At 43.0% G+C, this 24,138-nt stretch overlaps 1 protein-coding gene across 3 annotated transcripts in view; it reads left to right on the forward strand.

The window, feature by feature from the left end:
* Window positions 1-21,635: 21,635 nt before the first annotated feature.
* Window positions 21,636-24,138, forward strand: part of LOC115128231 (dolichyl-diphosphooligosaccharide--protein glycosyltransferase subunit STT3B) — a 90,115-nt gene continuing 87,612 nt past the window's right edge. For 2 of the 3 annotated variants that reach the window (XM_029657905.2, XM_065017669.1), the window contains exon 1: window positions 21,638-22,092. In XM_029657905.2, the coding sequence (XP_029513765.1) occupies window positions 21,836-22,092 (257 nt within the window). In that variant the 5' untranslated portion in view covers window positions 21,638-21,835. Of the gene's footprint in view, window positions 22,093-24,138 lie in introns of all 3 variants that reach the window. The other variant, XM_029657906.2, reaches the window with a different exon arrangement.

Raw genomic sequence — 24,138 nt, forward strand, 5'->3', positions numbered from 1 at the left:
GATAAACTACAGGACTGTTTTGCTAGCACAGCCTGGAATATGTTCCGGGATTCTTCCGATGGCATTGAGGAGTATACCACACCAGTCACTGGTTTTATCAATAAGTGCATCGAGGACGTCGTCCCCACAGTGATTGTACGTACGTACGCCAACCAGAAGCCATGGATTACAGGCAACATTCACACTGAGCTAAAGGGTAGAGCTGCCACTTTCAAGGAGCGGGACTCTAACCCGGAAACTTATAAGAAATCCCGCTATGCCCTCCGATGAACCATCAAACAGGCAAAGCATCAATACAGGACTAAGATCGAATTGTACTACACCGGCTCTGACGCTCGTCGGATGTGGCAGGGCTTGCAAACTATTACAGACTACAAAGGGAAGCACACCCGAGAGTTGCCCAGTGACACGAGCCTACCAGACCAGCTAAATTACTTCTGTGCTCGCTTCGAACCAAGTAAAACTGAAACATGCATGAGAGCATCAGCTGTTCCGGATGACTGTGTGATCACGCTCTCCGCAGCCGATGTGAGTAAGACCTTTAAACAGGTCAACATTCACAATGCCGCAGGGCCAGACTGATTACCAGGACGTGTACTCCGAGCATGCGTTGACCAACTGGCAAGTGCGTTGACCAACTGGCAAGTGCCTTCATTGACATTTTCAAATTCTCCCTGACTGAGTCTGTAATACCAACATGTTTCAAGCAGACCACCATAGTCACTTCTGTAGCCATGAAATGCTTTGAAAGGCTGGTCATGGCTCACATCAACACCATTATCCCAGAAACCCTAGACCCACTCCAATTTACATACCCCACCAACAGATCCCCAGATGATGCAATCTCTATTGCACTCCACACTGCCCTTTCCCACCTGGACAAAATGAACACCTATGTGAGAATGCTGTTCATTGACTACAGCTCAGCGTTCAACACCATAGTGCCCGCAAACTCATCACTAAGCTAAGGACCCTGGGACTAAACACTTCCCTCTGCAACTGGATTCTGGACTTCCTGACGGGCCGCCTCCATGTGGTAAGGGTAGATAACAACACATCTGCCACGCTGATCCTCAACATGGGGGCTCCTCATGGGCGCGTGCTCAGTTCCCTCCTGTACTCCCTGTTCACTCATGACTGCACGGCCAGGCACGACTCCAACACCATCATTAACTTCTTATGGCTGAAATCCCGTTAACGGGATAGATTTGACAACAGCCAGTGAAAGTGCAGGGCGCCAAATTCAAACAACAGAAATCTCATAATAAACATTCCTCAAACATACAAGTATTATACACCATTTTAAAGATAAACTTGTTGTTAATCCCACCACAATGTCCGATTTCAAAGAGGCTTTACGACGAAAGCATACCATGCGATTATGTTAGGTCAGCACCTAGTCACAGAAAAACAACATTCTCAGTTTATATTGGCGCGTTATGTTCAGTAATGTTTTGCTTCCAAAACATCCGGTGATTTTGTAGAGAGTCACATCAATTTACAGAAATACTCATAATAAACATTGATAAAAGATACAAGTGTTATGCATGGAATTATAGATAAACTTCTCCTTAATGCAACCGCTGTGTCAGATTTTAAAAAAGCTTTACGGAAAAAGCACACCATGCAATAATCTGAGTACAGCACTCAGGCACCAAAGCAAGCCATACAGATACGCGGCATTGTAAGGGATTTCCTCCTCTTCATCTGAAGAGGAGAGGCGAGAAGGATCAGAGGACCAAAATGTGGCGTGGTAAGTGTCCATGGTTCTTTTAATACGTAAATGTACACATGAACAACTGACTACAAAAACAAGAAACGTGAAAACCCAAAACAGTCCTATCTGGTGCAAACACAGAGACGGGAACAATCACCCACAAACACACAGTGAAACCCAGGCTACCTAAGTATGATTCTCAATCAGAGACAACTAATGACACCTGCCTCTGATTGAGAACCATACTAGGCCGAAACATAGAAATACCCAAATCATAGAAAAACAAACATAGACTGCCCACCCCAACTCACGCCCTGACCATACTAAATAATGACAAAACAAAGGAAATAAAGGTCAGAACGTGACAGCCATGTTGTGCAGTCAACAGAAGTCAGAAATAGCATTATAAATATTCACTTACCTTTGATGATCTTCATTAGAACGCACTCCCAGGAATCCCAGTTCCACAATAAATGTTTGTTTTGTTCGATAAAGTCCATCATTTATGTCCAAATACCTCCTTTTTGTTTGCACGTTTAGCCCAGCAATCCAAATGCTCAATGCGCGATCGCTTAGTTCAGACGAAAAGTCCAAAAAGTTATATTACAGTTCGTAGAAACATGTCAAACAATGTTTAGAATCAATCTTTAGGATGTTTTTATCATAAATCTTCAATAATGTTTCAACCGGACAATTCCTTTGTCTTTAGAAATGAAAAGGAACACAGCTCACTCTCATGACCACGCGCATGACTTAGCTCATGGCATTCTGCCAGACACCTGGTTGAAACAGCTCTCATTCACTTCCCCTTCACAGTAGAAGCCTCAAACAAGGTTCTAACGACTGTTGACATCTAGTCAAAGCCTTAGGAAGTGCAATCGGACCAAATTTACACTGTATCTTGGATAGGCAAAGACTTGAAAAACTACAAACGTCAGATTTCCCACTTCCTGGTTGGATTTTTTCTTAGGTTTTTGCTGCCATATGAGTTCTGTTATACTCACAGACATCATTCAAAAGGTTTTTGAAACTTCAGAGTGTTTTCTATCCAGATCTACTAATAATATGCATATCTTAGCTTCTGGGCCTGAGTAGTACTTGAAAATCATACAATGTGATATTCTGGATTTTTGTTTTAGATTCCGTCTCTCACAGTTGAAGTGTACCTATGATAAAAAATTACAGACCTCTTGTCACGCCCTGACCTTAGTATTCTTTGTTTTCTTTATTATTTTGGTTAGGTCAGGGTGTGACATGGGTGATGTATGTGTTTTTTGGACTGTCTAGGGGTTTTGTATGTTTATGGGGTTGTTTAGTATCTAGGTGTTTTGTATGTCTATGGTTGCCTAGATTGGTTCTCAATCAGAGGCAGCTGTTTATTGTTGCCTCTGATTGGGAACCATATTTAGGCAGCCATATTCTTTGGGTAATTTGTGGGTTATTGTCTATGTCTAGTTGTCTGTGTCTGCACTATTATATTATAGCATCACATAGAAATGCAGTAGTCCCAGAGATAATGATACAAGGTGGGGGGCTGTGCATTGGCAAAGTGGGTGGGGTTATATCCTTCCTGTTTGGCCCTGTCCAGGGGTGTCCTCGGATGGGGCCACAGTGTCTCCTGACCCCTCCTTTCTCAGCCTCCAGTATTTATGCTGCAGTAGTTTATGTGTCGGGGGGCTAGGGTCAGTTTGTTATATCTGGAGTACTTCTCCTGTCCTATTCGGTGTCCTGTGTGAATTTAAGTGTGCTCTCTCTAATTCTCTCTTTCTCTCTTTCTTTCTCTCTCTCGGAGGACCTGAGCCCTAGGACCATGCCTCAGGACTACCTGACATGATGACTCCTTGCTGTCCCCAGTCCACCTGGCTGTGCTGCTGCTCCAGTTTCAACTGTTCTGCCTTATTATCATTGGACCATGCTGGTCATTTATGAACATTTGAACATCTTGGCCATGTTCTGTTATAATCTCCACCCGGCACAGCCAGAAGAGGACTGGCCACTCCACATAGCCTGGTTCCTCTCTAGGTTTCTTCCTAGGTTTTGGCCTTTCTAGGGAGTTTTTCCTAGCCACCGTGCTTCTACACCTGCATTGCTTGCTGTTTGGGGTTTTAGGCTGGGTTTCTGTACAGCACTTTGAGATATCAGCTGATGTACGAAGGGCTATATAAATACATTTGATTTGATTTGAAGGTCAGTTTTGCATTTCACCTCCTGATGATTATGATGACTAACAATGTTAGAATAAAAAATAAAAACACAAGGCTGAAACATGCTCTCTCTCTCTCTCTCTCTCATCTGCAGACATGTTTTGATGAGAGAGGATGCCAACACCCAGTCCCATCATTGCCACCTCACCCGCTCTTAAGATAAATCCAGTTAGGGCTAGGCAGAATACTGCCCCCTTTGGATGAATTGCGTGCCCATAGTAAACTGAAAAGAAATCAGTCCAAAATTGCTAATATATGCATATAATAATAATTATTGGATAGAAAACACTCTAAAGCTTCTAAACCCGTTTGAATTATGTCTGTAAGTATAGCAGAACTCACAGGGCAGGCAATCTCCAAAACTATTTTTGGGAGTCTGAAACTTGGGGCAACTTTGACGTCATCGCCCCACCCTTCTCAACCAGCTATGGATCTGGAGACACGTTCTATGTCTTCCATTAGATGTCCTCATTCAGTACAGCGTTTAATTTTGCAAATCCCGCGAGTTTTGACCCTTTGGGAGGCGAAAGAGTGGATGTCGCGAGAAAATACCTGGTGACTAGAGCGCGCTTTTAGAACAGACCTTCCTTTGTTCCAGAATGCCTGAGAAGAAGCATGATTGCCCGATAGATTTGAGAATTGTTTTGTACATTTAGAACATCCTAAAGCTTGATTCTGCACTTAGTTTGACCAGTTTAGTCGTGTAATTTTGAAGTTTTGATGCGCAACTGTTCGGGGCCAGAAGTAATTTTGGATGCATTTCAGCTGGAACTCATAGCATATGCTACTATAAAGGCACACGAACTGAAACCAAACGTTATATTAGGTAAGTATGACTCCTTCCACTACATTCTGATCGAAGACCATCAAAGGTAAGGGAATATTTATGTTGTAATTTTGTATTTGTGTTGACTCCAACATAGCGGAGAAATATTGCTTACGTCTGAGCGCCGTCTCAGATTATTACATAGTGAACTAATTCTGTAACGTTAAAAATAAATGTAACACAGCGGTTGCATTAAGAAGCAGTGTATCTTTCTAACTATATGTAGAACATGTATATTTAGTCAAAGTTTATGATGTTTATTTCTGTTATCTGGAGGAGGTATCTATAATTTCTCCGGACATTGTTGTGCATTTTCTGAACATGGTGTCAATGTAAACGGAGATTTATGGATATAAATTGCATATTATTGAAAAAAACATAAATGTACTGTGTAACATGTCCTATTACTGTCATTTGATGAAGATTTTCAAAAGGTTAGTGAATTATTTTTCTTTTAATCCTGCGTTTGTGATTGCATCTTTTGTTCGACAAAATGGCTGTATATCGTCTGTGTCTTTGTGGTGGTTTAATATAAATATGTGCCATGTTTTCGCCGTAAAACATTTTAGAAATCTGACACGCTGGGTAGATAATTTTGCACGCCCAATTTTTCAGTTTTTGATTTGTTAAAAAAGTTTGAAATATCCAATAACTGTTGTTCCACTTCATGATTGTGTCCCACTTGTTGTTGATTCTTCACAAAAAAATACGGTTTTATATCTTTATGTTTGAAGCCTGAAATGTGGCAAAAGGTCGCAAAGTTCAAGGGGGGCCGAATACTTTCGCAAGGCACTGTATATATAATACAAATCGAGGTGAGGGTGATGGAAATGCATTTGGCAATTGATCTACTTAAATTCGGTAAATGGCACTGTGCTCTTTTCGAAGGATGGATCACCGTCTGTTCAGGGCAATGGGATGCGGGGGGTCGGAGGTGGTCTGCCGGGCATTGGAATGACGGCCCAGCTCGGGATGAGGAGGGCTTTTAGTGGGTGGAATGGTGGGGACCAATTGGAGGTTTACTTAGTAGCAATGCACATATCATGGTACAGCTACAGTATATAGACACTCAATCATCATGTTAATTTTAATGGTACGTTTACAAACATATATTTTGATAAATAGAATTGAAAGTTGTGTCTCATTATGGTAAGTGGTGAAATAAGTATAGCCAGCTATAATTGTAATGGCTTAGCAGCTAGTCGCCTTGACTACTTTCTTATACCATTCTCTCTGGCACCAAAAGTTTAAAAAGTGTTGATAGGGGACAGAATGCGGTCGGATCATCATATAATTGGCATATATATTACTCTTACGGAATTTCCACGTGGGCGAGGATATTGGAAATTTAATCAAAGCCTACTAGATGATAAATTGTTTAGATCTAGGACACAATAATTTATAACAGACTTTTTCAGACATAACATAGGTACAGCAGATCCCCTTATTGTATGGGACACTTTTAAGTGTGCCAAATTATTTTCAATCTTCAACATAGAAATGCTACCAAATGTTTTTATTGAAACTTGTTACAAATGATGGAGTCACGCATGATTCAACATTTGCCTAGAACTAATGCTGCAGACAGCAATACTGGGTGATTTGATAAGCCATAGTCAATCAATCAATAATATAATTATTTTAGAAAAAATATATATTTTTAATTTACAATCTGTAGAAGCTATGAGAATAGAAAGATTTGATTTGTTTGTGAAGCATCACAGCACAGTTGAACAATATATGGCAAATAGAAATCCAAAATGGATGATGTTGAGAGATAGATGGGAGGGGTTGAATGGAGCTGAAGGGTGGGACTAATAGCAAGATAAACCATGTAAAACTTACGGGATCTGTAAAATGTATTTATGTTCAGAACTTTTGTGAAATAGCACAGTTACAAATAGAAATCAAACTGGATGGACATCAGAAATAGAGGAAGGACTAAAAACAAACACAATATAACTATTGTAAAATAGACTGTAAAATATGTATAAGATGTATAAATTGAAGGTAAAAGACGAAGTGTTTATTAGTTTACTCCAATTGGGGGATCGGCGGTAGAGTTTGCGGGAATAATAATAAAGGTATATTCTTAAAAAATGTATGTCTATATAGGTATATGTATGCATGCGTGTATGGATATATTTACCCCAAAAATATATGGGGGATTGGAAATGATGCAGACAATTACATTGATGGAACCAATATTCTTTCCTCAATATTAAGCTGATCCACCCCTTAAAAAAATAAAAATAAAAATAAATAACTACATTTTATAGGACTTGCATACTTGGCACAAAGTTATATTACATTCTACTCAATCCATAGGCTTCATTAATATCATTCAGACTGTTTGAATTTGATATAACTGGCTACGATAGCTGAGGTTCATAGCTAGGTTCTGAACAAATATGTACAGTATACCGAACGTTTGGTTCCATGCACAGATTGGCTAGATACTGTAGCTAGCTACACATCCATAGGCATACAGGTATGTTTATCCTCCACTGCACAATAAGCAATAGCATAGCTAGCTACGTTATTTCATCTTTCTGCATTGCATGGCAAATATCAGCAAAGAAAGCTTACAAAATTGCACATTGAATTTGCAGTAAATGCTTTAGCTAGCTAGATTCTTTACATCCACTGTTTCACAAGACGACAGCCTGGTTTGCTGGTTGTTTCAGGAGTCCCTACATTTACATTTACATTTAAGTCATTTAGCAGACGCTCTTATCCAGAGCGACTTACAAATTGGTGCGTTCACCTTAAGACATCCAGTGGAACAGCCACTTTACAATAGTGCATCTAAATCTTTTAAGGGGGGGGGTGAGAAGGATTACTTTATCCTATCCTAGGTATTCCTGAAAGAGGTGGGGTTTCAGGTGTCTCCGGAAGGTGGTGATTGACTCCGCTGTTCTGGCGTCGTGAGGGAGTTTGTTCCACCATTGGGGGGCCAGAGCAGCGAACAGTTTTGACTGGGCTGCGCGGGAACTGTACTTCCTCAGTGGTAGGGAGGTGAGCAGGCCAGAGGCGGATGAACGCAGTGCCCTTGTTTGGGTGTAGGGCCTGATCAGAGCCTGGAGGTACTGAGGTGCCGTTCCCCTCACAGCTCCGTAGGCAAGCACCATGGTCTTGTAGCGGATGCGAGCTTCAACTGGAAGCCAGTGGAGAGAGCGGAGGAGCGGGGTGACGTGAGAGAACTTGGGAAGGTTGAACACCAGACGGGCTGCGGCGTTCTGGATGAGTTGTAGGGGTTTAATGGCACAGGCAGGGAGCCCAGCCAACAGCGAGTTGCAGTAATCCAGACGGGAGATGACAAGTGCCTGGATTAGGACCTGCGCTGCTTCCTGTGTGAGGCAGGGTCGTACTCTGCGGATGTTGTAGAGCATGAACCTACAAGAACGGGCCACCCGTGATGGCGAGATCATGGAACGGGCAGTCCTTCCCCGGGAGGAAGAGCAGCTCCATCTTGCCGAGGTTCAGCTTGAGGTGGTGATCCGTCATCCACACTGATATGTCTGCCAGACATGCAGAGATGCGATTCGCCACCTGGTCATCAGAAGGGGGAAAGGAGAAGATTAATTGTGTGTCGTCTGCATAGCAATGATAGGAGAGACCATGTGAGGTTATGACAGAGCCAAGTGACTTGGTGTATAGCGAGAATAGGAGAGGGCCTAGAACAGAGCCCTGGGGGACGCCAGTGGTGAGAGCGCGTGGTGAGGAGACAGATTCTCGCCACGCCACCTGGTAGGAGCGACCTGTCAGGTAGGACGCAATCCAAGCGTGGGCCGCGCCGGAGATGCCCAACTCGGAGAGGGTGGAGAGGAGGATCTGATGGTTCACAGTATCGAAGGCAGCCGATAGGTCTAGAAGGATGAGAGCAGAGGAGAGAGAGTTAGCTTTAGCAGTGCGGAGGGCCTCCGTGATACAGAGAAGAGGAGTCTCAGTTGAATGACTAGTCTTGAAACCTGACTGATTTGGATCAAGAAGGTCATTCTGAGAGAGATAGCGGGAGAGCTGGCCAAGGACGGCACGTTCAAGAGTTTTGGAGAGAAAAGAAAGAAGGGATACTGGTCTGTAGTTGTTGACATCGGAGGGATCGAGTGTAGGTTTTTTCAGAAGGGGTGCAACTCTCGCTCTCTTGAAGACAGAAGGGACGTAGCCAGCGGTCAGGGATGAGTTGATGAGCGAGGTGAGGTAAGGGAGAAGGTCTCCGGAAATGGTCTGGAGAAGAGAGGAGGGAATAGGGTCAAGCGGGCAGGTTGTTGGGCGGCCGGCCGTCACAAGACGCGAGATTTCATCTGGAGAGAGAGGGGAGAAAGAAGTCAGAGCACAGGGTAGGGCAGTGTGAGCAGAACCAGCTGTGTCGTTTGACTTAGCAAACGAGGATCGGATGTCGTCGACCTTCTTTTCAAAATGGTTGACGAAGTCATCTGCAGAGAGGGTGGAGGGGGGAGGGGAGGAGGATTCAGGAGGGAGGAGAAGGTGGCAAAGAGCTTCCTAGGGTTAGAGGCAGATGCTTGGACTTTAGAGTGGTAGAAAGTGGCTTTAGCAGCAGAGACAGAAGAGGAAAATGTAGAGAGGAGGGAGTGAAAGGATGCTAGGTCCGCAGGGAGGCGAGTTTTCCTCCATTTCCGCTCGGCTGCCCGGAGCCCTGTTCTGTGAGCTCGCAATGAGTCGTCGAGCCACGGAGCAGGAGGGGAGGACCGAGCCGGCCTGGAGAATAGGGGACATAGAGAATCAAGGGATGCAGAAAGGGAGGAGAGGAGGGTTGAGGAGGCAGAATCAGGAGATAGGTTGGAGAAGGTTTGAGCAGAGGGAAGAGATGATAGGATGGAAGAGGAGAGAGTAGCGGGGAGAGAGAGCGAAGATTGGGACGGCGCGATACCATCCGAGTAGGGGCAGTGTGGGAAGTGTTGGATGAGAGCAAGAGGGAAAAGGATACAAGGTAGTGGTCGGAGACTTGGAGGGGAGTTGCAGTGAGGTTAGTGGAAGAACAGCATCTAGTAAAGATGAGGTCGAGCGTATTGCCTGCCTTGTGAGTAGAGGGGGAAGGTGAGAGGGTGAGGTCAAAAGAGGAGAGGAGTGGAAAGAAGGAGGCAGAGAGGAATGAGTCAAAGGTAGACGTGGGGAGGTTAAAGTCGCCCAGAACTGTGAGAGGTGAGCCGTCCTCAGGAGAGGAGCTTATCAAGGCATCAAGCTCATTGATGAACTCTCCGAGGGAACCTGGAGGGCGATAAATGATAAGGATGTTAAGCTTGAAAGGGCTGGTAACTGTGACAGCATGGAATTCAAAGGAGGCGATAGACAGATGGGTAAGGGGAGAAAGAGAGAATGACCACTTGGGAGAGATGAGGATCCCGGTGCCACCACCCCGCTGACCAGAAGCTCTCGGGGTGTGCGAGAACACGTGGGCGGACGAAGAGAGAGCAGTAGGAGTAGCAGTGTTATCTGTGGTGATCCATGTTTCCGTCAGTGCCAAGAAGTCGAGGGACTGGAGGGAGGCATAGGCTGAGATGAACTCTGCCTTGTTGGACGCAGATCGGCAGTTCCAGAAAATTCCCTAAATTAAATCGGCAGTTCCCTAAAACATTAAACAACCAGAATTACAATTTCATACTCATGTCACAACACCCATAAAGCTAATGTTAGCTAGTCCGCTAGCTTGCTAAATCGCAATTTTCGTAAATGAACTTTATGATAAAAATATATGCATATGTAACAGTATAGCTTCCGTCCCTCTCCTCACCCCAACCTGGGCTCGAACCAGGGACCCCCTCACGAAGCATCGTTACCCATCGCTCCACAAAAGCCGCGGCCCTTGCAGAGCAAGGAGAACCACTACTTCAAGGTCTCAGAGCAAGTGATGTCACCGATTTAAACGCTATTAGCGTGCACCACCGCTAACTAGCTAGCCATTTCACATCGGTTACACTCACCTCCCTTTTGACCTCCTCCTTTTCCGCAGCAACCAGTGATCCGGGTCAACAGCATCAATGTAACAGTATAACATTAGTCCGTCCCCTCGTCCATACCCGAGCTCGAACCAGGGACCCTCTGCACACAGACAAGTTACCCACGAAGCACCGTTACCCATCGCTCCACAAAAGCCGCGGCCCTTGCAGAGCAAGGGGAACCACTACTCCAAGATCTCAGAGCAAGTGACGTCACCGATTGAAACGCTATTAGCGCGCACCACCGCTAACTAGCTAGCCATTTCACATCGGTTACACATAATCGTTTGTCTCTACATGAACTAACATATTCATGTCAACAGTACTTGTTTTGCACGATTCGTTATAATGTTATAATCACATTTGCTTCCATCCTAGTATTTTTGTCAGCCATCTTTGCTGAAGAAAGTCTCCAGCCAATTCCTCATGGGAACTACTCGATATGATTGGTCGTCGCCCAGCGGTCGCGGTGGTGATTTGTATAAAGTTGGGAACATTTTAGATTTTTCACCGCCTCCCACGTCACCTTCGCACCGCCCAAAGGTCCCCGCCCTCTCCGCTTCTCACCGCTTCCCTTCCAATGAAATGAATGAGAAGCGGTGTTTCACCTCGCGGCATCTTGTGCTAGTGTATCATGCCCTCGGCTACCTGGTTAAAACGCTTGCTCAATAGCCTAACTTCCTTTCATTGGCAACGATGAGCCAGCGAGTTGACATTAGCCTACTATATATAGCTACATATTGAACTTCTATCCTCTCAGGTAAGGGGCACATTGTATGAATTTATTGTTGGATCAGAATCTCCGTTATAATCATTGGCCAGTGTGGAGAATTAAGTGGTCACAAATCCAAATCCCTATCTCAATCCATGGATAATTTAGGAAAGGGCATCACTTTACTCTGAGGCATTTTACTAGTGACCATGTGTTGGCTGCAAGCTGAGGGTCTAGTGAACTGACACACATAATTATTAGATTTATAATAACTATCAAGGTGCTACTAATAACTGTAGAAGTTGCAACTGAAGTTGAATGACCTTAACCCAGTTTCAGACCCTATTTAAATTGCGTAACGTCATAGGGCAAAATTAATGACATAATGCATGTGTAACAAAACCATAGAGATCCTATTAAACTATTCTAAATCTATGGACAGAACATTTCTTTTCAATAGCGTGACGTCAAATGCCAAAATGAGTGACTAACCGAACTTGCATCGTTTTTTTAAAGCGACACATATAGCCTACCGGAATGCCGAAAGAATACGGGAGAAACATATTAGACCAACTTTATTTAACTCCCGGGATGTTATTGTTTTAAGAGCTGTGTAAAATAAATGATGGTCATTTTAAGCTAAATACAGCTAGTCTAATGTATATATATATATATATATATATATATACATATTTTAAACACTTCATGGTCATATTTCATCGTTTCGGGGTTCATCTGGATCATTGGGGGTAATATGTGTGGGTTGGGATGATGAAATAGATTCACCCCGAACGCACAAAAATGTATGTGCGCCAGTGTCTGCAACAAGCCTAACCAATGTAACAAAATTGCAACCTAACGATCAACGAAAAAATGTTGATGCAAGGTTTTGTAAAACTTTTTGCAGCCTATGCTTCATCATATGAACATTATTTAATGTGTTACATCAATCAACATCAGACATGTTTTGACTTTTTTGAAGGAGGAATCTCACAGTGAGAATATGAAAAATAAAAAGTATCCAATAATCGAAGCAGGATATTAATCAAGGCAATATTCATCGCAAATATAATTATTTAATTAAATAATTTAATTAGTTGAAATTTGACTGAGGATATTTGGTTTTCTTGTAATGTGCATTTCCCACAGTAGAGGGCAGAGTTGTCCTATAAGACATTCACACAAATCTAAAGTATCAGCACATGATGTCAGAGCTGCTGTTTAAACGCAGTAGTACATGCCTCATTAATTGGAGAATGCTGGCTAATGGCAAAATAACAGTATCTTGTTTGTATACAATATTGTGTGCATTTTCATGACTACATGAGACGGGAGGCATTTTCATTATGCCTATGTCTCATGAATAGTATTAACGTAGGGGCTGAGGTAGAAAGAAATGAGACTTTCCATTTCTAAATATCTTACTCATAGCCAATGTCCAACCAACCAACCAAACACTTGAGTCCTTCTGTGTCTTGGTGTGCCCTAATTGGAACACACACACACACACACACATACACACAGACACAGGTTTTTTCTGGTATTACATCACCATGCAATTCCACTTACCCTTTAACATTGTTACCGGGCACAGTATACTATTTCACACAGACATATGATAACTCTTTGCATAATACTAAACCCATCACTCCATACCCCCAGCCCTCCAATCACAGTGTTCGCTAACCCGATTAACCCTTTGAGTGGGTGGCAAGAGAGGGCATGGAAACAAACGCTCGGCCAAAACACCTTTCACTTCTGCTGATGTAATGCCAAGCACACAGCAAGAGACAAGCTATGGCCAAATCTGCTCTCAACGAGACACGAGGTTACCATGGCAACTCATCATACATCATCTGTCATAGCAAGCTGATGTACTGTATGCTTTGGTGAGAGTAACAAACAACAGCAGGGAAGCTTGAGTGTGGGGAGGACACCGTACACAAATAATTCTAGCAGAGAACAACTGAATATCACAGTTGAGTGAGACTCCATACCCTCCTCATTAAGCAAATGTCATGAGTAACATTGACCTAACCCTATGATAGGATTCGCTTACATCAACCCATAGCCATATAGGATCATATGATGCTTAGTTGATGCTCTGCTAGGCATTCCCTTAGGCTTGTGCTACTGTAGCAGTGCACAGTAAGTCAAGTAGAAAAGCTCAGAATCGCAAGTTAGTTGATTTGCCATTAGGGTAAGACTTCCAATCATCCCGGACCCAGGAGAAGCAGAGATGCGACAGAGATAAGTCGACAGCATTAGGAGCCCTTAGCCCGGCTCTTCGTTTCAGACATGGGGTCAGTGGATGGATGTAGGAGACGGAGAGAGAGCTGCCTCATCCAGTTAACGTGGCGTGTCCAGTCACTTCGACTTTAGTAGAAGAAGAACTTACCAAGGACACGGTCATTGCATCATGAATTGAATAGATCCCGCCTCCCATGTTTTACAAGCAGGTGACACAGCAGCACTGCTGTGAGTGAATGCTATCAAGATATCACTCTCGGCCACTGCGTTCTCATGTCACAGACCGCATAGTCGCTCGCCGCATTGACAGACAGCCTAACTCCACCTTCCTCGCCTCTCTTCCTTCTTTCCATCTCTCCCTCCCTCATTTTGTCCACGAGGCCAGCTCAGTTTAACTTTATTACAGGGGCGTGCGTGAATGGTGCACTGTGAGACGACGGAGCTAGGGCGACCGGGGGAAGAATCGATTAGACACGGCCAGGCCACTGAGGCACAGTCTGGGTTGAGGGCTGCTCTGTATTGAATCTCATTTGCGGCATGGCTTTTTGATCAGGAAAATAGAACAGAGCAGGCCTGCAGGTTATTCTGACTACAAATCATGAGCCAGCTGTTTTAATAGAAATCTGGAAGAGCCTTGAATTAACCTCTACAATTCTACACTTTGTATCATCGTGGAACATAACATGACACGTTCCTTCACTGTCGGTAAAGGAAAGAGAGAGGAAAGTCAGAGGAAATGTGGGCTGAAGGGTTCACTCATGTATGGTGTCTTCACTATGTAGGATTCTCTTTCAACTATAGAATGGCCCGAAGGGCCCACCTTGTGGCCACTTAATATTATCCGTTCCTAATACAGGTCACCACTCCAATAGAATATACTTGCACACATATTGTTTCCTGGCTCTTGCGGTTCTCTTTGTTTCATTACAGTCAATACACTCTCGCTAACAACCTTGCTTCCACCTCTTGCTAACTATCAGCTTTGTAACATACAACTGATTCTATGTCTGAGGTCAGTTACATGTTCGCTGACAATGCTATCATTCATTCACTTTCTTTTTCTGTATCATTGACGTTGACTTTAGGGCAAATGTTGACCTTAAAAGCCATGCAGTCTTTGCAAATGTATTTTTTAAATCATCACGGTATGTCTAATACATCACCGTGTGTGTTTATTTAATGAAAATCAAATCTGCATTCATTTGATATGCCATTCATTTAGCCATTGAAATGCTCAGTGTGATTGTGTGGGGATTCGGAAACAAATGTGAAGATATTTGGATACACAGTCCTGATTGACTGATAGAATGGTCTTAGAGCCCACCCCCTGACCCAAATGAACAGTCATTGGTCTATTATAAACAGATCACATTGTGATGTCATGATGTGGGCCAAAAGTTCCATCCCACCTGAACAGGCTAAAGTTCCAGCAATTGTTTCAAATGGCGCTTACACAAAAAAAGTAAAGATCTTGACCTCATGGTGTGGAATTATCATTTAAAAAACTGAAAAATCCAGTTTTCAACTGCACTGCCCCATTAAAGCCAACATGGAACCTGTTTGGTTAATTCGTCATCATTCATTCGTCATCAATATTCTGCTGCCAGAATATTGCCGTCTAGTTTTTGGGGGTGTCACCCAAGTAACATCCCATAAATCTGTTGTTTTTCAAATTAAATGGCAGGCTTTGGCCACTCAAAAATCTCAGAGTGAAAGCTATTCATCAGCCGAGGCAGCTTGGAAATGATGAGGCACACTTGTTTTCAACATCTGAATCATATTTTTTGTCTGTGGGATGATGTTAGGCCAAGTTCAACTGTTTTTCACATGTAACATTTCTCATTCTTGAATGGCAGGCTATCAACCTCAAGAGGCATCATGGGGAGCAGCTAGGAGCAGTTCTCATCTATAACGAAGCCAGGGAGCTTGAAGAGGCAGCCATGCTTTTAGGAGGTAAAAACACAGCATCCCCTTCAGGGGCTGACATATACTGCTAAACAACGGATGACTTCGTTATTCTCAGGTAGATGTGAGTATGTGTATGATGAGCTGTTTGTTCTCTCTGAGCCAGAACTTTCTCCAAGTTTTTACAGTTAAGTATCTCAATGGGACTGGAAAGGTTGCATCTATTGTGCAGATTCAGCTGTATGCCTCAACCACAAATTGAAAAGATAAGATTGTCTAAGATCTGGAAATTATATGGTGCTTACCGTTTTCATTAATTTGGGTACAGTGAGGCAAAAAACGATTTAGTCAGTCACTTAAAAAGATGAGAGAGGCCTGTAATTTTCATCATAGGTACACCTCAACTATGACAGACAAAATGAGAAAAAAAATCCAGAAAATCACATTGTAGGATTTTTAATGAATTTATTTGCAAATAATGGTGGAAAATAAGTATTTGGTCACCTACAAACAAGCAAGATTTCTGGCTCTCACAGACCTGTAACTTCTTCTTCAAGAGGCTCCTCTGTCCTCCACACGTTACCTGTATTAATGGCACCTGTTTGAACTTGTTATCAGTATAAAAGACACCTGTCCACAACCTCAAACAGTCCCACTCCAAACTCCACTATGGCCAAGACCAAAGAGCTGTCAAAGGACACCAGAAACAAAATTGTAGACCTGCACCAGGCTGGGAAGACTGAATCTGCAATAGGTAAGCAGCTTGGTTTGAAGAAATCAACTGTGGGAGCAATAATTAGCAAATGGAAGACATACAAGACCACTGATAATCTCCCTCGATCTGGGGCTCCACGCAAGATCTCACCCCGTAGGGTCAAAATGATCACAAGAACGGTGAGCAAAAATCCCAGAATCACACGGGGGGACCTAGTGAATGACCTGCAGAGAGCTGGGACCAAAGTCACAAAGCCTACCATCAGTAACACACTACGCCGCCAGGGACTCAAATCCTGCAGTGCCAGACGTGTCCCCCTGCTTAAGCCAGTACATGTCCAGGCCCGTCTGAAGTTTGCTAGAGAGCATTTGGATGATCCAGAAGAAGATTGGGAGAATGTCATATGGTCAGATGAAACCAAAATATAACTTTTTGGTAAAAACTCAACTCGTCATGTTTGGAGGACAAAGAATGCTGAGTTGCATCCAAAGAACACCATACCTACTGTGAAGCATGGGGGTGGAAACATCATGCTTTGGGGCTGTTTTTCTGCAAAGGGACCAGGACGACTGATCCGTGTAAAGGAAAGAATGAATGGGGCCATGTATCATGAGATTTTGAGTGAAAACCTCCTTCTATCAGCAAGGACATTGAAGATGAAACGTGGCTGGGTCTTTCAGCATGACAATAATCCCAAACACACCGCACGGGCAGCGAAGGAGTGGCTTTGTAAGAAGCATTTCAAGGTCCTGGAGTGGCCTAGCCAGTCTCCAGATCTCAACCCCATAGAAAATCTTTGGAGGGAGTTGAAAGTCCGTGTTGCCCAGCAACAGCCCCAAAACATCACTGCTCTATAGGAGATCTGCATGGAGGAATGGGCCAAAATACCAGCAACAGTGTGTGAAAAACTTGTGAAGACTTACAGAAAAGTTTTGACGTCTGTCATTGCCAACAAAGGGTATATAACAAAGTATTGAGATAAACTTTTGTTATTGACCAAATACTTATTTTCCAACATAATTTGCAAATAAATAAATAAAAAATCCTACAATGTGATTTTCTGGATTTTCTTTTCTCATTTTGTCTGTCATAGTTGAAGTGTACCTATGATGTAAATTACAGGCCTCTCTCATCTTTTTAAGTGGGAGAACTTGCACAATTGGTGGCTGACTCTGTAAGTGGCATACAACTGGATCTACACAATAGTTTGCCTGGGATGTGGACAAATCGCACCAGACCTTTTGAGGTCTGAAAAGAGCTGACAAGCTTTGTTTTTTAATTGTAATGTCCCGTAATAATTTATTGCATTTGTAAAGTGCTTCTCATTATACAGAATCATTTCTAAGTCCACAAAATAAACGCTTCAAGGGACAAGGACACCAAGGAGCACAGCTATCAACAGAAAGCCTTCACAAAGAGAAAGATATTTAGGCTCGTTTTAAAGGAGCCCAGAGTCCGTGGTGACTTCAGGTGGTCCGGGAGGGCATTCCAGAGGCATCTTCCTACGCTCTTAAAAAAAGAGGTGCTGTCTAGAACAGGAAAGTGTTAATCGGCTGTCCTCATAGGAGAGCCCTTTGAACAGCTAGTTTTGGTTCCGGGTGAAATCCTTTCCACAAAGGGTTCTACGTGGAACCCAAAGGGTTATATCTGAAACCAATGGGTTCTACCATTCTACTACCTTTTTCCCCAAGAGTGTAAAGTACTCCTAACTAACAGTACCTTTTTTCCCAAGAGTGTAAAGTACTCCTAACTAACAGTACCTTTTTTCCCAAGAGTGTAAAGTACTCCTAACTAACAGTACCTTTTTTCCCAAGAGTGTAAAGTACTCCTAACTAACAGTACCTTTTTCCCAAGAGTGTAAAGTACTCCTAACTAACAGTACCTTTTTTTCTTGGATGATTGATATATTGCAAGAATATCTTGGCATGTTGCGCAAATAGTCTCACATTGTCTGCCTTCTACTACTTACAGTGCTGTAAATCTGTCCAAGTGAGACTATAGTCAATGTGACACACTCTCAGGCATACACAGTTTCAGAGCAAATGTCACCCCTTGCCAGGGTTAAGACAGTTGATACCCACATATTAACACCAGAGCTCATTTGGCTCCTGCCCCCTTCAACACCAATTTGCATAACCAGAAGCTGTCTGTGTTAAAAGGAAATGAACAACGCTTTGGTGAAATTGGATTAATATTATGTTGCCATAGAAACATGTTTTAATTTGGGCAGGTTTAATAGAGCAATTATGCAGGTGCCTTTAATAACCCTTGTATTAATTTGTAACTTATTGCTACCTTTGTAATACACGATTACAACCCAGCTGTAGGTTGACTATGTGAACATGTTGAAAAGGGCACATCAAAGTCTCTATATTATGGATTTTTAACTTGTAGAGTACTATAGGCTTTCAGGTCTTATTTTGTTTGCTTGACAAAATATGGTGTCCTTGGTCAGAATACATAGATATAGATAGAATACATACATGCAGAATACATAGATATCCACTTGTGATTGTGATGCACAGCTGCGTATGCTGTGCTGTTTGAGGTTGTAGCACTGTTAGAATAGGTAGAGCTCAGAGTCAATGCATGCATGTTCCTGAGTACCGCATGCTGTTTAGCCCGTTAAAAGTCCCTGCTTTCACAAAAAAAAAACATTTAAATGATTTCTAACTCTGTTTGCAACATTGTAGTGCTTGAAAAATAACCTGTTAATTAAAAAGACTCAAAGTAATAAACAAGATGACCAGCTCTCTTGAAAAGCAATGGAGACAAAACATCCTGTCTCTGTGTTTTTACATGCAAGTGATGTTCGTCAAGTTATTACCATTTTGATATTATCATTTGGTAAGTTGCTAGCCTTGGCCCTTCTGTAGCTTCTTTTTGAGCTTTCATTATAATGCAGATGTGTTAAGGCAAGGTAAGGCACGTGGTTAACGCTGGAACTTGATGTGCTTGCTTTTCTGATTCCTCTTGATTTCCATCTTGTATAACAGACTGTGCCACCAGATTAAGCTCTGCACTACAATTCACACACTTCTCTGCATGAAATTGGATGCATCATTAAAAAGCACATTGCAAAATAACGTATGGAATGGGACTCCAATGCTCTCAGACAGACCATGTCGGTTTCAAAGACCCATCCATTTGGATGGTATTGTGGTACCACGAGCAGGCCTCTTTACCTTCTCAACCTCAGAGCAGACACCGCTTATTCCTTATGACCCAACAGACAAATGGAGGATTATGACAATTTTCAACCTGATGTTGCTCACTACCGATGACTGTGAATTTTTGTACTTTGCTTATGAGCCTAGGGAAAAGGGGACCTTTTTCCCCCCTTTTTATACCTATTTTTGCACACTTGTGAGCCATAACAAATAAGTTATGAACCTCAGATTGTTTACTAGATTTGAAGTCCCCAACCCGCCATCTTGATTCTTTGTATGCTAGGACTTGGCTGAGCAAGCACCTGCAGACTATCTCTGTCTCGCGGCATGCCTCTTTTAAAGAACTCATGAAAGCCAGTAAACAAGGAGCCATGAAAGACAGAGAGGAACAAACAGACACTCAAGGCTCTCTCTCAGGAGACAGAAGCAAGTGAATCTGCCATGCCCAGCCAGCATCTGCATCCAAAGCAGCTCGTTTTCATCTGGGCTGTGACAATGGATGCCATTGAAACTATCTTCACGGCGTTGTTTTCCATTGATTCAAAGGTCACACTTTCAGGATTTTTTTTGGAGGGTAATGTGCCTGTTGTGGAATATGCAGGCATTCGTGATGAATGAGGGACATTGTCTCTGGCTGAATTCCTCCCCTTGGCTCTGAGTTGCAGCAATAGCACACATATGCAGTGGTTTGTCTTTATTATGGACCTAATCTGATTCTGGTTTACCTGCAAGGCATCACACCATCACTCTTTCTTTGATCCTTCATCTGCTTCTCTTTATCCCCCTCTTATCTCAGTCTCCGTCATCTCTCTATCCAGGCCCACCGTTAAGCTGGCCCAAGCTTCAATTACCCACCAATGTTCCACTATGAATATTCTTCCCATTTTCTATGTGACCCAATGGTACTGTACATCTGTACATTGACTGAAAGTTGATAGCCTTCTCTGTGTTTATGGTACTGGTGTGTCATGCCACACGGAGGCAGCACAGATGTCGCATTGTCGGGAAGTGAGTTGAATAAAACCATTTTTAGAATGGCTATCTATTTCATATCACATTCTTCATAACATCTATTCATATTCAATGTTTCCCAAGATCACTTTTTAAAAATGTATATTCAATTACCCTATTTTTCATAGAAAAGCTACTTCATTATTTTTCAGGGTAAAATGCAGTGAAGAGACATTTTCAAGGGCAAGGACTGTGTAGGTTGGCTTGAATGATGTACCTAATATAGATATAACAGCCAAGTGTGCAACAGATGCTGTATTCCAGCAACGTGTCAAGAATACCTTTTTTACTTGTATTTATGTCCGTTGAATACAAAGTGGTGTGCATTGTACTAATAAGTACTGTTATAACACCCACATTAGTTTTCCCACCAGGGATGTAAAATGCCCATGAGTCTTTCTTGTCTCATGGAACATATTGTGATGAATGTGATAATGCACACACAAATACATTTGTGGCCGAATCCTATATTTTAGCATTTCAATCAACCAATCATTCAATCTATTGATCTCCAATCAATTGTATCACAGTCAATTAAAAAAACTCACCCATTTCCTCTGTTGATGCCTACATATCTAAAAAGCATAGAATAAAAGATGCAAACTGTACTATCCAGAGAACTATACCTAGGTTACACAATGATTTATGGTGTACTTTTGTCTTTGCTGGGGGACAAATAGTGAGGAGAACACATACATCTTTATTAATAACCATGCCTCAGCAGAGAACCTCCAAGGGCAACATAAATATCACTTCACATTAAAGTTATTCATCTTCACAATCTCACAGTTTCTGTCCTGTCGACAAGACAAGACAACCCACCCATTCCATTCTCAGAGTCAGGGACATGTATCATGCAACCACTTTATGGGCAGCTTGGCCAACATTTGAATCATGATCAAATCCACACAGTAAATGATTAAAGAAACCATAATGACTCATTTTTAAGCGGATATAACAATTATATTTGTAGGCCCTATAATAAATACACTTCCAGGGTTTCAACGTGCTTATGTCGGTTCTGACATTCCATTGGTAGATACATCGGTCTGTCATCGTAGTACTTGCGCGGGATTGGTTTCTTAATGTCCAACGGCTCAGCAGTCTTTGGCTCCTGTTGTACCTGTCGTTCTGTGAGAGGCTATCGGTGGTTCCTGTTGTTCCGCCCATTCCCTCCCCTCACCAGTCAGTCAGACCGACTTTTGGCGATAGGGTGCTGTAGGTAATGGTGGTTGTCACTGACAAATGTGAATAAAAAGCCGGTGGATTTACAGCGAAGGTAAGGAGAGAAAACCACGTTAAAAATATAGGGAGCTGAACCGGAGTAAAGAGGGATAGGGAAGGGTGCTCTTTCAAACCACGCAGAATATGGCGGAGCACCACACGGCTGCTGACAGCAAGCACAAAGCGTCCTTGAATGCCGGGGGCTCGCTGCATGGAAACAGCCGACCTAACGCCGCGTGTGGAGGGGGCAAAGGAGGCCTCTCTGGCGGACTGGCACAGCCGGCAGGGTGGCAGTCCTTACTCTCCTTTACCATTCTTTTTCTGGCCTGGTTGGCAGGCTTCAGCTCAAGACTTTTTGCAGTGATCCGGTTCGAGAGCATCATCCACGAGTTTGATCCATGGTAAGTAGTTAGCTAACTCATTTCCAGTATTAGCTAACTAGCCAACAACTGCCTTTGGTTGTGTTGTAGTAAATAGGCTCGCTAGCCACGAGCGACTCATGCTTGCTGCTGTTCTAGATGGGTTGATGCCTCGCTTTATTGACTGCACTGTAATGTCTGGCGATTTGTCTCCCTGGCCGCACAATGCAGTTTCCCTAGTCAACTACTGTATCATGCACAACTTCACCGGTTGCAAAACTTCACTTTCAAATATGATGAGTAACTTTAGCTCGCCAATCTAATAGCTAACCAGCTAGCGTTGTAAAACGAACACAGGTCAACCTGCAAAGCAACAATATGCTCCGTGTTATAAATAGGCTGACTGATTGTTAGCTAACTACTGTAACTTTAGCTAGGCAAGTAATTACCCCGAAGTCAGAACACCCTTGACATTTCCTGGTGAGGAATAGGCCTAGAACTCTGTTGTTCTAGTTGATGGGCTCTCCAACCCTGGTCCCGGAGAGCTGCCGCGCTGAAGGTTCACTCCGACTCTAATCTAGCACACTTTATTCTAATAACTAGCTGGTTGATACATTGAATAAGGTTAGTTACAACTGGGGTTGGAGAGCCTTGTTCTAGTCATTCATTCATCGATTCACTCACTCATCCAAGTTAAGTATCCTAGCCAAAGTCAGTGTTATCGTGGCTCCAAGAGGACAGTCAGTGCCACTTCACTTTGGGTAGGACATGGTCAACTAGGTTCTGCATCTCAGGTTTTAGAGTATAATTTATAATTCCCAAAACATCCAAGGTTGTGGAAATGGTTAATACTATAGAATAGGCATGTAAGTACTGCTCTACACAATGGTATTGTCCTCCTAACATTAATGTGGCCACTGGACAGCTTGAATGTAGTTAGACACTGCCAATTTATAATACAAATCAAGTTGATGTGGCATTTCTTATGACGGCAGGGTTGAAACCCGGAAGCCAGGGGCTGTGTCTCCCCTCGATTTATTCTTGGCCATTCCTTCACACTGTACACATTCTGCTATTGTTTATCTGTCCAAATGGTTCACGCTGTACTGGCCGGCTGCCTGCACTGCCATTCATTCTTGGGGTTGTTATCAAATCGGTGTCCCATTCAAACAGCACTGCTGATGTGCTTTTATTTCATGTAGACTACTAGCCAATACTCAACTGTTGTTACTGGACTGACACAAGTATTGGCTAGTAGTGTACATGATTGCACAAGGTGCTAGCAAGGTGGTCCCTGCAGTTAAACATCTGAATTAGTGCATTATCATCAATAAAGTGCATTTTAATCTGCCTAGGCAGTGTTGGTGTGCGCTCATTTTAAAGGGACACTTTGGCAATGAGGCCCTTCATCTACATCCCCAGAGGCAGATGAACTTGTTGATACCATTTTCATGTCTGTGTCCAGTATGAAGGAAGTTTTGCTAGCCAATGCTAACCGACGTTGGTGCAATGATTGGAAGTCTGAGTATTTGCTAGCGTGCTATGTTAACGAGCAGGGATAATTGGTAGATCCTGGGCTAATGTTGCACTTTTCACAGCTACTACTATTATTCCTCTCCTGTTCTAAGCACCAAGCTTTGTCCAGACCTAAGTGTGTTGTCTGTATGAAGTACCTTCAAGTAGAACACCAGAGAACCTCCTCAGCAAAATTACACAGAGACTCAATGCAGAATTGCACTGTGTGAGTCTCGAATGACACCCAATGGGCCCTGGTCAAAATTATTGCACTATATAGGGAAAAGGGTGCCATCAATTATTTTGGCCTATGTTTGATATGCTGCCTAACGGACTACCTTGGGTGGGCACATGGTTTCCCAGCCGTTCTGTAAGATAAATCGTTTGCTAGCTGTGTGATGTACTAGGTGACCTGAGGACTGTGGGAAGCTCATTCACCCATCTATCAAGCTCTCCCAGATGCATTAAAACCAGGCGTGTCATATTTGATGCAGCAGATGATTTGTAACTCTTGCTGCTGTTAGGAGTATATTCAAAGAGCGTTCCTCAAATCAATTCTCTTTCATAACATTG

This window comes from Oncorhynchus nerka, linkage group LG4 (genome assembly GCF_034236695.1).
Source record: "Oncorhynchus nerka isolate Pitt River linkage group LG4, Oner_Uvic_2.0, whole genome shotgun sequence".
NCBI classification, from domain to species: Eukaryota; Metazoa; Chordata; class Actinopteri; order Salmoniformes; family Salmonidae; genus Oncorhynchus; species Oncorhynchus nerka.